Raw genomic sequence first — 18,261 nt, forward strand, 5'->3', positions numbered from 1 at the left:
CTTATTTTGCGCTAGATTAGAGTCTTTAATTTGTGTTCTTTATCGTGATACCAACTGAATTTCCCTCATGCTGTTTAACAGGAATCTTCGTCAAGTTCATAATTTAAAAGGACATTCAGAATATTGTTAGAATGGTGACCGTTGTCTTCTTAAAAATGTTCTTCCCTAATACTTTGCAATGTGTTCACTAAATTTTTAAGTACGAACAGATTAGGGGATTGGTTATAGAAGAGAAAATTTAACCTTTACCTTTAACACATTGTTTAATAGAGGTTATTTATCATAATGCAATTAACTGAAACAAGTTCATAATACAAATACATTTAATGTAAATGTGATCTACATCTCCTTAAAATATAAATAGAGGTTTTTAAAGTGCTTAACAAAATAGTATATACAAGGATTAATACATTTCTTTTATAAGAGACAGTAATAACAACAGTAGCCAAGGAGTAAGGAAATTAATAGTGAGGGCCGTTGCTTCTCCGGTACAGAATGTCATATCTACATTACCGCAGGTCTCTGGGTACATCCAAAGATTGGACAGATTGTCAGCGAACTTCTTGATGAAAAGAGCCCCCTCTTTCTCGCATTTGAATGTGCTTGCGTCGTATACGCACTTAAGGAAACCGTCTCTGGCACTGTGGGCAGTTACAAAAAAGTTTTATTCACTATGAGATCTTTAATTTCGTAATCGGCTTAATTTAATGTCCTTTTTTCTAGATATTTTCGTTTGACTTCAAATCGGAGCAGTTGGCATAACTTTACTGAAAAATTAGGCTCATTATTACTAATTATTTCTAGTCATTTAACAGCAACTACACATAATAACTAAGTTAACACTCTACTGTAAATATCTCTCTCTCTCTCTCTCTCTCTCTCTCTCTCTCTCTCTCTCTATATATATATATATATATGTAACATACAAAGCTCTCACTCGCTTACTCATCACTTTATCCTACTCAAATATCCTACTTCCCTTTAATGCCGATTTCGTAATGTGCTTAATTTCATCGTGCTTTTTTATAGATATTTTCCTGATCACAATAACTTCTCTGAACGATAGGACAAATGGTTAGCGCAGTATTACTAATTATTTCTATTAGTTTAACAGCAACTACTAATCACTTTATTCTCCACAATTATACTACTTCCCTGTAATATCATAATCGTGATATGCCTAATTAGATAATAATACAAAAATTTTTCGTTTTCTTTCAAATCAAAACTGTTGTAGTTTAGAAAAATGGTTAGCTGGTTAGCGCAATATAGTAAATTATTTCTAGTAATTTTACGGGAGAATACGTAACAAGTACGTTATATACTGTTTACACACACACACACACACACACACACACACACACACACACACACACACACACACACATATATATACATATATGTAACAAGCAAAGCCCTATCTCATTTACACACCACATTATCCTATGTTGGCAGTAACTGTTCTGAACAATCTGACAAATCGTTAACACAGTTTTACTAATTATTTCTAGTCATTTAATAACAGAATAACAACTGCTCTATTTATCTCATTGTATATAGCAGGCAAAGCTCTCACTCAGTCATCACTTTCATCTCCTCCATTATTCTACCTGCTGACATCCCAGGAAGTTGAAATTTGTCACAGGTAGACCTCATCGTTTAAATGAAAGAAATAAAGCATGTCAACGAGGCTTAAACATCTATTGGGATTGAAATTATGTTTTAACCCTTAGAAGAAATATATTACAATTTTAAATTTCACCATTTCTTAGGAAGGATTAAATTTGATACTCACGTGTCTTATGCCATCAGCATACAATTTTTGATGAAGATGAACTGGGGGTTGAAATGGGTTTCGATCTCACGTAGTAGATTACTTTGAATGGAAATATTAGCTTTTTAACAAAAGAAGACATTCCAGACGTACGTACATTTGTATTTTCTGGATCAGGCTAACAACGTAAACGCTACTACGGTACGACAAATTACTTAGGCACGAATTAAATAATTACAATGGCCGGAATTAATTACATTTTAACCAAAGTGTACTTTTCAGACCACCGCATGTATACATGTTTTGATCGGGGTAACAATGTCAATACAACTAGGGCAGCGGAAACAAATTATACCAAACAAAAACTCCTTGAGTTCGAAGTAAGAAAGAATTACCTTGGCATAGTAATTATAACAGTAGTAGGTATGCAACGGCGGAACGCCCACATAGCACCCAATACAACTAGGGCAGCGGAAACAAATTATACCAAACAAAAACTCCTTGAGTTCGAAGTAAGAAAGAATTACCTTGGCATAGTAATTATAACAGTAGTAGGTATGCAACGGCGGAACGCCCACATAGCACCCAATAGTATCTAATACATGTTTTGATCGGGGTAACAATGTCAATACAACTAGGGCAGCGGAAACAAATTATACCAAACAAAAACTCCTTGAGTTCGAAGTAAGAAAGAATTACCTTGGCATAGTAATTATAACAGTAGTAGGTATGCAACGGCGGAACGCCCACATAGCACCCAATAGTATCTAATACATGTTTTGATCGGGGTAACAATGTCAATACAACTAGGGCAGCGGAAACAAATTATACCAAACAAAAACTCCTTGAGTTCGAAGTAAGAAAGAATTACCTTGGCATAGTAATTATAACAGTAGTAGGTATGCAACGGCGGAACGCCCACATAGCACCCAATAGTATCTAATACGTATCCAAAATATTTAATTGAAACATAGGTAATGTTTCAGATACATTTAGAAACGTATCTGCTTAGTTTCAGACACGTATATAACTGACGAGAATATCCTCTCATGTTTCATAACTAATATATGTATATGTTACGTTTCAAAGTGACATATCTGATATGTTGCAAAGTAACATATGTGTTATGTTTCAAAGTAACATATCTGAAACGCTTCAAAATAACGTATCTGATACGTTTCAAAATAACATATACAGTAGGTTTTCAAAGTAACATATCGGTTACATTTCAAAGTAACATAGCTGGTATGTTTCAAAGTAACATATCCGTTACGATATATGAACAAATACGTAACTAGCATGTTTTAGATGCATTTATTTAACATTATTAATCTCTGAAATGTACATGATATTAGAATTGTATGTGAATAGCAAGTATGAACTCAGAAAAAAATAAAAATTAATTATTTTATATTTAGCTACTAGCTAATTGGTCCAAACTGTGATCATTACAAAATATTCTTCATTTAATAGGTACGAATAAGATTAAACAGTATTCTTATCAGAGGAAAAGTTTTAATTAATTGAATAACTTGAAAATTTGTTGAATTTACATAATACAGTAAACAAACGCGTATAAAATGAGGCATAAAATTTGTATTAAGTAAAACAAAACAACAAAAACATGTTATTAGGGTTTATTTTGAACAAAAATAACAGTTGAACATATAAATATTTTATAGAAATATTAAACAACCACATATATAAACTTTATACATTGAAGGTTTAATAAATTAACACTTATATAAATAAATGAAATTTAGACATAGAGCCTTTAAACTAACCTAACTTAGTGGGAACTAAAGAAAACTGAATTAGAATAAGACTGCAGAACATTTCTCTACTAGTGTAAATACACCAGAAAGTTTGTCAAATGTCAAATTACTATTTTTGTTTAAAATACAAATCTAAATTTAAAATTTAAAAACCAATAAAACTGAACTTACTGTCTGAAAGACACTTTCTTTTACATAAGTTGGCTTCTACACCGCGTACGTAAATGTTTTTCTATAGCGTAAACAGGGAAGTCTAATAGTGTATTTTTATATAGCAATACGATATAAATGATTTTACAGTTAAATGCTTCTTTCAATCTCTTACAAATGAACACCAGAATAAAAAAATCGTAAAGATGTCTACTTTTGACTCAAAATTATTGTAGGGGTTTATCCGTATTATATTTTTAGCCATTTCGCTGACATTACAACGACTGAGTTCATCCACTTATTAAATCCAACATAAAATATTTAAAGTCTTAATGAAATTGTTTTCGCTATGCATTTAAATAATTTGGAATTTTTCCTAAGAGTACCTATTTAATAGGAAACCGTGTGCAAAGCCACGTGTAACTGCAATTGTTATTATGAAGACATACCTGCACTGCTTGGGTAATGTGGAATCCATACTGAAATTTGAGTTTGTAATCAAACTATAAAACTGGCTAATACAGTCGTTCCAGTCCTTGATGATCACCTTGATACAGGATTTGTGTTGCAGGTACTCTGGAACCAATGGATATTAATACAAATTTAATAATCTCTACTGAGTTTTTAGATGTGAAGTTTCTGGTTTTTAGCTCGTATAGAATTATGCTCTACAGGCTACATAGCAGTGTAAGAGCCTTATTAATTATATATAATAAGAGAACTATTTAATGTTTTGAGATGTGGAATAGTACTGATGAAATAGTTATGTAATCCCAACCTATGGATCTAACCATGGATTGTACAAATTAAGTCGAAGTAAATTACGTATCACCTGAAACGCTTCCATATTGAGTAATACCGGTTAAAATAAAAAGGTAACCCTTTGTTGAAAAAACTTATTTAATTTCGGTATTCATTCACTTCTTCCGAGATATCATGTAATATTCTTGCTTCAGGTGAGGAGTTATGTGAATTTCTTAGTTTCATGGTTTCTTAGATTTCTATACAACTAAAACCAAAGTTGTATAGAAGTTGCACACAATAGTGTGCCGCCAACTAACCACCTTGATTCAAAATTTGATAACAATTACAAATATGTAGAAGTAAGTAGCGTCCAAAATTTTATTGTGTGTATTACTGAGACTATTTCCTATTAAAAAAAAAAAAAAAAAAACTGTTCCTCGAATAGTATAATAGTGTAGAGTACGATTGAATAGTAATCTCTAATGCTCTTTTAAGTTTGGGATATGGTAAACTGTTATTGTTTAAATATTTTTTTAAACATCTAAGAATAACAAAATAAAGAGGTCCGTATATTTCGAAATGTAATCACAGGGTTTTGAATCTGTTGTGATTATAATATCTTTCAACTTAAAAATTATAACATATAAGATTAGGCATGCACGAAAAATAATGGTTTGAAACATAGTCACTAAATACTACTACGCAGCACTGTTCACAAGATAGCAAGCAAATCATAGTATTATGTCTCAGCTTCCTGGAAACATCCCGAGTTCAGGCATATAACTTGTATTTATTCAGTGACTAATCCAATTTACCTCGACTATTTATCAAAGTAAAACAGATTAGACTGTAGTAACGTAAATCTGTTAGAGGTAACGTAGGGGGTTAGAGGTTTGTCTGATTATTATTTACAAAAAATTACAATTTACTTTACTTTTGAAACTATATAAATTAATTTTCTTTCTCATGTATTCACAAATATATATGTTTGGAGACCTTAAAGTTTACCAACCTGAAAATCGTTTTTAATAATAAAATTGTAATGTTTCCACGAACTAGGTACAGTTCTGCTATATCCTTTAATTTAAAAAATTTAATTTTGTCCTTGTTATATTCTTTGAGTGTATGGTGGAGAGCTTGTCATCTCCATGAACTTTACGGTGATCTGTCATATCGATTTGAAGGGGGTTAGAGGTTTGTCTGATTATTATTTACAAAAAATTACAATTTACTTAATAGATTACGTCGTAAAATTTTGTAAATTGTTCATACACTTTATTAGTTGTTATGAGTAAAATTTCTATTTGTGTACTAAAGAGATGTGGAATATAATTAATTTCAAATTGTTGGATCTGTCGAAGATAACTTTGAAGGAATTAAATAAATATTACTAAGATGATAATTATATAAAATAATAAATGATAATTCTATAAACTTTGATAGTATACAATTTAAAATTAATGAAGAATTAATAGCAATATGTATTAGTTAGTACACTATCGGTTAATTAGTCCGTCGTTTTAGTTACATAACTTAAATAATTTTTAAAATCAGAGGTAGAACACAACCAAATGTGCGTGTGTGTGTGTGTGTGTGTGTGTGTGTATGTTTTGTATAGTGTTAATACATTCTTTCTAACGTCATTTTTTTACAATTGGTGATTTAAATTTGTAAATTTTCTTCTAGTGATTTGTATCTTATATAACTTACGGATACCAATAATGTTTTCTTTTTTCACATATAATAATATAAAATGTCCGAAATGCAGTATTTCAGATTATTCATCACCAATAGTTGGATTTAAATTATAGGCTGAGGGTTCTACACCAGTTTAGTAGAAAAGGTTTTAGACGCTGCACTAAATAGAAAGTGAAATTAAGCTAAACTTAATATTCATATTTAAATGAGTTTTAATAATTGATTAAAACAGTCTGCATTTTAAATCTGTTTATTATCACTAATTTATATATTATCAGTTTAAATGAAAAGCAAGTATTATATCTGACCTGCTTGGAAAACCGGGTCGCAGATGCACTTGTACAGAAGTCTGCTGTTGGCAAAAAAAGCCTCTAGTATAGATTCAGATTTATACTTGTGGGAGTAACATTCCATGCCCGCCCCAATCTGGCAATCCATGGCTCTGTTCGTATCACTAACACAAGATTTTTTTCAATTAAATTTTAAATTTGATACATAATAACTAAAAGAAAGACAGTTAAGTAGTGGTAAAATAACAAAACTTTTATATTGATTCATTGTTGGTTATTAAAACATACCTATGTTCTCTTGTAAAGAAATTATTTAAAAACAACCATCATATTTTCTACCAAAGTTACAAAAATTTAAAATTAAACTGCTAATAACCAGGTTTAATTCCTACGGTTACATATTTTTCTGTACAGAACAAGTACTCTATAATGACTTTTAATATATTCGATACGAGTAGTATAATCACGAAAATTTCATGGGAAAGGAAACATTTAAAAAAACGAAGGTGGCTATTATGATAATATTATAAATAAGATTCTCATAGCAATTAGAAAAGATTAATAATAATAAAAATGTATTTAAATTGAAATACATAAAAACATTCTCTACAGTTTTATGAGTATTTTTGTAACAAAAATGATATGTTTTATAGGAAATTTAACTAACCTAAACCCTGCTTTAGTATGTAAACCTTGTTATTAGAGTTACTGGCTGAGTATTAGTGAAGCTTATCGCTCGTGGGCTTGGAAGATTTGTATTTCTATGTGTCTATCTTGCAGTCTATCCAAAGGATATCTCGAAAACTGACGTGCAGACTTGAATTTTTGCACATAGTTTTCATTTATATACAAGCAACTTTGTGTTCGATGGTGATCCATTTAATTTCAAAGGAGCGTTTGAAAATATTTTTATATTGGTCTCATAGGTAACTGTGATTGTAAAGAGGTAATTATAAGCTACCCCCTCCCGAAAATATGGCAACACTGTATTTATCAACGAATTGTTTCGTATTCAATAATTTTAAGATCAAACAAAAATTCTTAAAAAGGGTTTTGTATAATAATTTGTAGCAAGTGATAGGTCTGTAATGAATTTCGTGTAAACCTGTTAGATATTCTATGTCAACCTCAAATTCTATGTAACCGTACGATTCATCCCTAGTAAGTGGTAACATTGTTTCATTCCATTCTTCAACTGTCGTACAGTTTTTCGGATTCATGTACTTTATATAATAATAAGGAAAGTTTTGTGAACGCGCCCAACTAGATTATTTGCATCAACATACAATAAGAAATATTCTGGTTTTAATTTAATAAAAATGTATTAAATATTTATTATTTACTTTAAGATATCCTGTAATATTCTTCCAAAGTCCAACTCTAATCCATGTTTAAATCATCAAATATATATTGTAGGTATGAATATATTGTAATTCAATTTTGGTTAGTTTTAACATTGCATCCCAAATCTTGGATCAGTTAGATAATATTCTAGCTAGGTCCATTTATACAGTTTTACCGCTTAATTTGTTCCCTATAATCCAATAAAACTTTTTTTAATGATCTCATTTGTTATAAATAAATATAAAAACCTAGAGTTTTGAGTTCTTCTGTATAATAAAGCTTATTATTACTGTCAATATATTCAAAAGGAAATATTCCTTTACATGAAAGATTTTTAAGGATTTCTTCTTCATCAATAATTAGTCGTCTCTTAATATTTCATTCAAACTTCCCCATTAAAAGACTATTAAAATCAGCGCGTTTCAAATCTTTTGCTTAACTTTTCTACAGCTGAAACCCTAATTCTAAATGTGTCTACGAATAAGAATTTATTAAATCTCTTAGTTTATCGCGTATGAATTCATAGTCATAACCAGAAATTACAGAGTAGTTTATATATTTCTCATCGTTGTTTGTAATTATATCAATAAGTCATATTGTTTTGATAATTTGTGTATATAAAAATGAGTATCGTAGTTTTTTTTATATTTTTACAGAAAACAAGGAAGTTTGATAAAATTTAGGAATAAAATACAAACTTTATGAGCGTTACCTGTAGTTAAAATGATAATGATCAACATTTTTTAGACGTTGCATTGTACCAATCAGCTGGTATAGACTCATATGATACTTGCTCACAAATATGACAAAGGTTAAACTTTGTATGTAAATGTTTCTCTTTTTTGGTTAAGTATAAGAATTTATTGGCTGTATAATACATAATATATTTTATTATAACATTGGTTAAAAAATTACAGTTTAAAACCGTTTTATTTTTACTATATTCCACACATGAAATCTGCAAAAGACTATCCTGTACTTCTTGTGAGAGTAAGACAACTGTGTACATGTCACGTAGTAGTATTCAGTTTGTGTACACATTCTTTATTCTGAAACTTTCTCCATTTCACCATGATTGCCCATGAGACTTATGTAAAATAATATCAATAACGCTCCGCCAAATCTCATTGAGTGACATCCACCATTACCTAACTCAGTGCTCCTATTATATCAATTAAAATTCATGCACAATTTCACGTTTATTGGTCAGAGTTTGAAATATAGTACGGCCAGACAGACAGATACATAGATAGATAGATAGACAGACAGGCAGATAGAATGCGAGATATGAACATTTTCCAGCACCTCAGTTGTGATAGGCTCTGCTAGATCTTAATCAGTAAACCCAGAAAGTTTCCATAAATTCAGACATTTGTCACAGCATATTTTGCTGCAAGAGCAGAACTGGGTTCAAACAAAATACTTGTAATAAAAAGTGAGCATTTTTACATTGTTCTACGTTTCTTACTGTAGTTCTGTTTTACATTTGTTCCGATTAATGCTTCATGAATCATCACTTGAATGCACCCATTGCGCTTTTAAACATCTAAATATCACATCAATCTGAATGTCATTATAACGTAATTACTCATGTTATGCAAATTTGTATGTACAGTTATATACTATGTTATATATAGTTGCGTGAAAAACTATAAATCTACATCTCACTTCATTCCCGCGATGTCCTGTTACCAGATATACAGAAATCATATAAAAAGGTTGTCACGAAACTGGTACACTACATTCATCACGTAAACTCTTTTTATGGGAATTACTTAAAATGTAAAATTTAAAGTCTTGATGTGAATCTTTTCTCGACATATATTGCATACGATATTATTAAATTGTTTAGTTAAAATTGGTTTCGTATCAGTATTAAAATAGTAAAATTCTACACTCCGTGTATTCTATCACTGTTATAGTATTTTATGTATTAGCCTTCATAATTGAGTTAATATGAGAACATTTTAGTGCTTTATGGTCGCATTGAGTTTATTTACAAAATCATTTACTCCACTACATTGTCGTTGTCACCATGGTTAGTCATACGAAAAATTTAAAAATATTTGAAAATGGAAAGTTAGACAGCTGTGTAAATCTGACATGATTGTATTCAGTTTATTAAATATTTATTATTCTGCAATAGTCTGCTCGCCATCAAGGTTACCCGTGTTTCCTATGTAAAACATATTGCTGACGCAAAGCCTAGTTCCGTAGAGTGACAGACCATAATCGGAAGTATAATAAAACAAGTGACATAATTTGCTGAAACTTAGCCAATTAGGCTTTTAATATGTCAATAAAACATCGGGCAAAGTTTATTAAAAAAATACATTTTATACTGATTATAAAAGAAGATGGAAGATATACCTTGTTTGGTTATCTATCCCCTGAAATCAACGGAAGTTTATGCAAGCTAAATTATTGAAAACATAGAGGTATTACGAATTAAATCAATACCTGCAAAATGCATCAACTTCATCCATAGCAATTAGAATTTCTCTTATATCTGATAATTTACGTAATTTCTCCTCCGGCAATGTTTTGTCACAGTGCTGAAAGTAGGTGTTAGCACATTTTTCAGCTCTCGCATCCAAAATCTCATCCAACTCCAAATATCGAGCCCCCACGAATTGTATTACTGTAAACAAATTTTAATTTTTATAGCATTAAGAATGAGACCATTATAATTTAATAACTAATTATAGGTTAGTTAATCATATAACTAAATGTAAACATAATTGTTTCCTAATTTATACATTTAATACTACGGGAAGACCGAATAACAAGGCACTAAAGTAGTAAAAAATAATATTACCTTTTTATTGTAGTAAGTTAATAAATTAAGTATTCAATATTTGTGTAAGGGGATTTTACAGAAATAAATATCCATTCTGGCTCAGTCAGAAGAAAAAGGTACATTTATAATCATCTTGGAAAATCATTAATATTAACAAAATAGCGTATGTTGCATGTTCTTACATTAAAATGACAAAACTACCATACAGTTTTAAAAACTTAACTGGACACAAATTACTTGAAGAATACCATTGCAAATCCAACAGTTTTTGTTTAAATTATATGCATCAAAGCGTAAGTGATCACGACCACTTTGAAGATACGCTTGCACTAGGCATGAGCAACAATTAACTGATACCTCTCAACTGTGACATGTTTGGCGACATGTATATGAACTGAAACCTCCATAATAATACTTCAGGATTTAATTAAAATTTTCAAATAATTTTGTTGATTGGATTATATATGAATATATAATTTATTTATTCACACAACCGATTTAGCTTACCACCATTCTATTAAAAAAAACATTTTCGATAATAATTGTTTCCTCGTAAGTTTTGTAAGGTTGAGTATATACAGTACCTTTAAGTACCTTTTGTAAGGTACTTAACTCAACCTTGCAAGGCACGAGCGTGTTTATCACTTCTTTAACCATTTCCTTTCGATATGCCTGCGGTTTTGCCTCATTTTAAAAATTGGTTGTGTTACGTGGTACTATTGTGTGACTACGTGCGGTGAGTGGCGGTGGTAGCTCGACGATTTACGCGTCGGCGGAGACTAGTTCTATTCAGTTGCCTCCAGTCCAGGTGACATTCGAAACTCTGCGCTAGTTATTGCAACCACTCCTACAAACACAGAGGTGATGTTTATTAACCGGATCACCAGGACGACACTTCGGTTATCATTCGTCACTTAGGTGAAACAAAATAATTTTTTTAATAATTAATATCCAAGTATGTGCGGAAGAATCGGGAAAACCACAACTGGCTATTAAAACCTATGATACCGATATAAGTTATACAGCAATACCTTACTTGGTACGGGTGGTAGTAACTGATTTTAACTTCCCCAACAAATTTTAAGTTTTATTTATTAAATTATACGATTATTGTCATTTTGGTATAATTATATTTATTTAATTATTATATTTTTAAATTTTCTCCCCCAACTTAAAATAGTTTTACCGACAAGGGAAAACTTTCGCCTCAACTGAACTGTGAGCTATTATGCAAATAACTGCCACGTGGGACGTTAATTATAATTAACGAATGCACGGCAACTCCATACCACTAGTTATGGAATCGCGCAATTTCGGTCACCCACACCTGCTACTACTCAACAGGTCAAAAATCACACCTTTGTACTGTTTTTACTGGATCAATATCACCAATTTTAGATCTCTCACAATTGGTGTAAAAACTTCACTAATTAGCTCCTACAAATGCAGTAGACTTCGCTAGTTGTGCCTAATAAACAATACCATTATCATAATGATTATAATATTTTCAATAATGTCAATAATATTTTCTAAAACAATATAGATATCCTTATTATACTACTATCACACAAATGGTTCATTAACGTAAGCAAGCACTACTGCCTTATTCCCCCACAGACCACGAATAGTGTTCAATATTATAAATTTTATTAAATAAGAAGCCCCTGGCTACCTCATACAAACCGTTACGTCAACAAAGACTAAGAGACATTTTTAAAAATAACCACCGGTAAATATTTTGTGATGATATGCAGTGTCTATGTATAAAATAACCGTGTTTACAAGAGATGTGATAAATAGAAATTATATATATATATATATTTAATAAGGATATATATATATATATAATAAGGATATATATATATATATACATATATATATAATATATATATAATAAGGATAATAATTCAAATTCAAATGACTTTATTTGTTTCATATATACAAAAGGGCGAATTTAGGGCCATAAGGCCCTGTCTTACAATTAACCCTAATATAATAGTATAGTACTTAAGTCAAATAAAACGACTACAATTAAAATAAAACAAAATTATATAATAAATGTTCTCTTTAAGAACTTAGTACACATACATTCATACACACATTCACTAGCACCCTATCCGTCCTCCAAAACCTACCCCAACTAACCCATCAATGACATCGTTTCTAGCAATTTAGCTTTCAGTAAGGCTGCAAATCGGTTTTGACTCCCTTACTGACTTAATATGGTTAGGAAGGGAATTACATGCTTGACAAGCAGTAACGACAAATGATCTGTTGTAAATTGAGGTTCGATGGCGGGGAAAGAGAAGAATTGATGAGGCCATTCTTGTCTCTCTTGCGCTTGTTTTAGAGATCAATTTGAATTTGTCAGCCAGATATATAGGCCTCTCCGGAGATAAGACTAGAATACACCAAATTAAGGATTTTTAATAATCTTGTATCGGCCAATTTTAGAATGGAATTTTGAATATAGATATGCGTTATATGGTTGTCACGTCTTAGATCAAATACAAAACGTAAACAGTAATTTTGGCATCGCTGCAGTTTGTTAGCCAGATCCACAGTCATATCATTGATTATAGAGTTACAATATGAAAAATGAGGAAAAATCAGTGTTTTTACCAGTAAAAGTTTCACTCGTTCTGGCAAGAAGTGCTGCATCCTCTTTAGTGAGTGTACTGAAGCAAACACCTTCTTATAGATGCCCACAACAGGATCACACCATCCAAGAGTTGTGTTCATAGTTAGACCCAAATTTTTCACTTTGCCACAGCACGGAAGAGAAACGTTGTTTACAGTAATTTTGGCCATATTATTTGTCTCTATATAGTTCTTTAGTCGTGAGTGAGAGATGATAATCGTTTGGATTTTGTTTTCGTTAAACTTTTTCGTTGTCCATTCAACAAGTTTTTGAATGTGAATGTTCTAGTGAATGCAAGTACGGTACAAATGTCAGTTACGTAAAGTAAAAATAAAAGAGGTCCCAGTATTGAACCTTGCGGCACACCACCAGTGAGAATCATGTAGTCAGATACTTTGTTAGCCACACTTACACACTGCCGCCGATTTATATTGCGTATTGTCGTATGTATATCACGGACCCCACAGTGGGTGTAAATTTGTAAATCGTCAGCGTACATGTGATATCTAGTGAATGCAAGTACAGTACAAATGTCAGTTACGTAAAGTAAAAATAAAAGAGGTCCCAGTATTGAACCTTGCGGCACACCACCAGTGAGAATCCTGTAGTCAGATACTCTGTCAGCCACACTTACACACAGCCGCCGATTCGAGAGATAAGATTTAATCCAGGTAATACTAACCTCGGAAAATCCTAAAGCACGCAGCTTTCTTAACAACAAACCGAATACAACGAATGCCTTGGAAAAATCAAACAATGCCATAATAGTGCACTGATTTCTATCCATCGCTTGGCGAATGTCATCAGTAACACTGAAAAGCGCCGTTTCAGTGCTATGATTTGATCGAAATCCTGATTGAAACTTATTCAAAATATTATTTTCTTTTAGGAATATTGAAATTTGACAATGCACTATTCTTTACAAACCCTTTGAAAGAGCTGGGGGAATGCTGCTTGGCCTGAAATATTTTGCTTCAGTTGGAGAAGAAATTTGATTTGTTGGACGTATAAGGGCAGACTTCCAATGTTCAGGAAAAACTCCAGTGATTAAAGATTTGTTATATATAACAGTCACCACAGGAAGCACAGCATATAGGAACTTTTTCAGCATCTTAATAGATATTTTATCAGTTCCGGTGGCATTACTTTTAATCTTGTTTATAGCTCGTAGAGTGTCAACCTGGAGGATATGTTGAAAAGTGAATTTCTCGTATGGGAAGATGGGTGGAGGTTGGTTGTCTAGTTCTTGCAGAAACGATTCAATAGCATTTGGATTAGTTGATTGTGATGCAGTAATAAAAAAATCATTAAGTTCGTTTAATGGTATATTGCAGTGAATATCCGTTTTCTGCTTGCCCATACCTAAAGATTTAACATTCCGCCACATATCGGTGGATGAAGATCTTTTTTCAGGGAACAAACTGTGAATATATCGCAGCCGAGAGTTAATAATATATGGAATATAATGATTAATCATGATTAAAATACTGTAAAATTAAGCTAGTATAAGAGTGAATAATAACAAGTTAACTTCATATATCTGCATAACAATTAAATAACATATACACACGTATGAAAAAACAGATTAATAATAAAAAAGTAACCTTAATATTAATCATGCACATTATTTATCAATAAAATACTAAATATTTAAGAAGCATAATACTTATAATATATTGATTACCGATAAATAAAAAAAGACGACTCCAATTTTGTATTCAGTACTCAATAATTCTCAATTAATTTATGCTGTTTACTCCCCAAATTACTATTTACACCCACTACCTCATGCTCCCAATCTGAGGCAGTAATTGTGCCATACTGAGCATGACGTTAGCCTACACATTCTGGACTGCAAACTAAGTACAAATATGCTCTCATGCTACATGGAACAGCTTTCTAAGCTCCGAGTAGATCAAGACCTTGCCAATTATACATCTTCCGAGGCTATTAGTGTATACCCATGGTAAAGGGAAGATCCACAATCACGATGTTCATTTTACAAGGCCATACAATCTCACTGTACAAGTTTCCTGTTCAAAATCAAATTAAAAACTAATGTTTAATAACCTGATTTCTAAAATGCGTCTTTACCATTCGGTTACCCAATTGCAGTATTAGCCATTATACACAGTAATGAAACTGAATCAGCTGTAGTTGCCTTCTCGATCACCTGATTCAATTACCGATTATTGCCACGGCTTCTTCTTCATTACTTCTTTCTTATTTAAGGTTAGTTTTTGCTAACATGGTGCTGACAACAGTAGAGAAAGTCTTTATCGTAGAGCAATATTGCCGCTCATACGGAATTGGACGTGCGAGTGGGCCAAGCTGGTCGTACGCTGCATTAAGTTTTCAGGAACATTACCACAAAAACGCGCCTAGTAATGCTGTGGTTCTTAGTGTTGTTAAACATTTCGAAGAACAGATAGTGTTTTGACACAGCGAAAGGGCTTTTCAGGTCGCACAACTAATGTCTGTACAAATGAAAACCACGGAAGAGTGTTGCAGCAAGTGTTACAGTCACCGAAAAGAAGCCTAATGCGAGGTTCTCTTGAATAAATACTAGCAATACGTCAATGCGAAGAATGTTCAAAAACATTTGATGTTTTCCCTACTGGATACAAATTTGACAACCTTTGAACTGTAGAAAAGACTAGCCAGAGTTCATTACTGTGATTCAATGTTAGCAATATGCTATGAAGAACCTGAGTTTCTGAGTGATGTATGGTTTACATATGAATTTCGTGTGCACCTGAATGGTTTCATAAACAAGCAGACAACACGTTTCCTTGGATTTGAACGTCCTGACATTGTTGTAGAGAGGCCACAGCATAGTAAGCGTGTAACCATTTGGTGCGCTGTGTCTGGGAGGGGTATAGTGGGACTATACCTTTTTGAAGGCAACAATGCAGAGACTCTTACCGTAAATCAATATCGATATAGGGTCATTCTTGATCGTTTTGTGAGAGATCTCAGGAGATTTTGTAGTACACGAAACCTACCGTTAAATTCACAGTGGTTGCGGCAAAATGGCGCAACCATTTGTTTAACATTACTTTCCTCCAACAAACCTTTGGCAACCGTCTCATCTCCCTTAAAATAAACATTCCTTTCCCAGCCCACTCCCCCGATCTTGCAACACCGGATTTGGGTCTGGAGAAACATTTTCCGCGAGGAACCACCATCTACCATCGTTCAACTAAAAGAAAAAATAACTCTGTGTATTAGGAGAATGGAAGAACCCCTATCCATCCCTATTCAAAACATACAAGAACGGTACGAGTGTTGACTCAAACTGAACGGGGGTCATATTGAACATGTTAATACCCGAGTTTAACCGATTGTGCTTCTTTTGACTTGTATTTATTGGTAAAATATATATGCACTGTTATGTGGTATAAAAAAGACACTGCTTTACTAGTATAATCTGTATATAAAAGAGTTTGATGTGCCTCTTAGAATACCAGTACTATAAATATTAATTTTGTTTTCCTTAGAGTAATTCGTTTGTCACTGAATAAAACTAAAGACGGAGGAATGGAGATTCAGCACTCGATGAAATTCAGTTGATATAGCTCCAGACAGCAAATGACGATGACACACCTCAGGTATGGTAAGTCTCATCTCCTAGAACAGGAAGGTTTTACAGCTCTCTTCCCGCCGTAGTCGAATAGGGAAGACTGCATCACCACCAGCATCAAGTTGCATATCCCTGTTGATCATTGGCCTCCGCCAAGTAATCACTCACACCCTCAAGGCTTATATAACTGTTTACAAGTTTCCATGTCAACAGGAGATGTCAAAGTTTTATACAACACAAAATGACGGTCTACTGACTGAATTGGGACTTAGAAAATACCTACGTAATTTGGATACCGTCAATACATACAGTTGCATTGCCTTTATGTATGGAATAGAAAGTATGTACCCAGCTGATATCTGTAGGTACTAAAAGTGAATAGCCATCAGGTCACCAACATACCAATTACTTCGACAATTGGGTTAATTTAATAGACGATATTAGTACTGAGCTAATATGCCCTCACGATACTTCGTCTAATGCTCCCTGAATTTTAATCGGTTCCGTACGTATATTATGAATTATAGAATCTATAATCCTTATAGCTAAGTATAATGTATTCTGATTTACAACGATTAGATTCAAATCCGTAATATTATCTCGTATTTCGCCAACTACTTTTTTAATCTTGTAAAAATTAGTACACATCAAATTAGCAATGATTTGAACCTTGTGTGACTGTCAAACCATCTTTCACGAAGGTTAGCTGATTTTAATTCATATGAACTACGTCTTCATAAACTTTGGCTAAGTTACCGATTTGTGTATTTCATTCGTTAAAATCACCTACATCTAGTGTCCCTAACAATTATGTTAACCCAGTTCAAACGTAACCGATTAACTCTATCTTATTAATAGATCACCGTGGTATTGATGACTCCTAAAAATCCATAATAACATTAATTTGATCTATCATACTTCATAAATGAGTTATCCTCTGTCTTACTCTAAATATTTCATCCTTTGATATTTAAATTTTACTCGTCAATAAATTCATGTCTAGATCATGAACAAGCCTTGAGAGAAATTAGAACAAACCTGTATAAGACTAAAAGTTCAACAAACTAGCTACCGTCCAGTAATCCTTTGAAATTGTTATTTTTATGTCTATGACAATAAAACATCCGTAGGTAACAGACTGAAATGTCTCTCTCTGCATTCGAACACACGACCCCCATCTGCACACATTGCTCCTCCGACAAATCCTGCAAGGTAGAAATAGTCATGTAAGGCTCAACCCTACACTATGTAAATGTTAATGCCAACGATAGTTTACTAACTACACTTTTAAGTTTGTTTCAGAATGTCAACCACAATATTTGTACGTATATTTTGATAATCTATTATACTCCCATAGTGTTTAAAACCTATCGTAGTTTATTAAACACGACAGCAGAAATAATGTACCCAAAAGTATAACTCTTTACTACATATTTTTACACTTATTACTTCCAAATCTTAT

General features: G+C 32.3%; 1 protein-coding gene across 1 annotated transcript; it reads right to left on the reverse strand.

The window, feature by feature from the left end:
* Positions 1-305: 305 nt before the first annotated feature.
* LOC124363892 lies at positions 306-10,375 on the reverse strand. The gene is made up of 4 exons (XM_046819163.1): positions 10,236-10,375; positions 6,450-6,595; positions 4,149-4,275; positions 306-641 (listed from the first exon to the last, which is right to left on the reverse strand). Exons 1-4 carry the CDS (start codon positions 10,259-10,261, stop codon positions 404-406), a joined length of 537 nt encoding a protein of 178 aa, XP_046675119.1. The 5' UTR covers positions 10,262-10,375; the 3' UTR covers positions 306-403.
* Between the last annotated feature and the right edge of the window lie 7,886 nt (positions 10,376-18,261).

Source organism: Homalodisca vitripennis, chromosome 5 (assembly GCF_021130785.1).
Source record: "Homalodisca vitripennis isolate AUS2020 chromosome 5, UT_GWSS_2.1, whole genome shotgun sequence".
NCBI lineage: Eukaryota > Metazoa > Arthropoda > Insecta > Hemiptera > Cicadellidae > Homalodisca > Homalodisca vitripennis.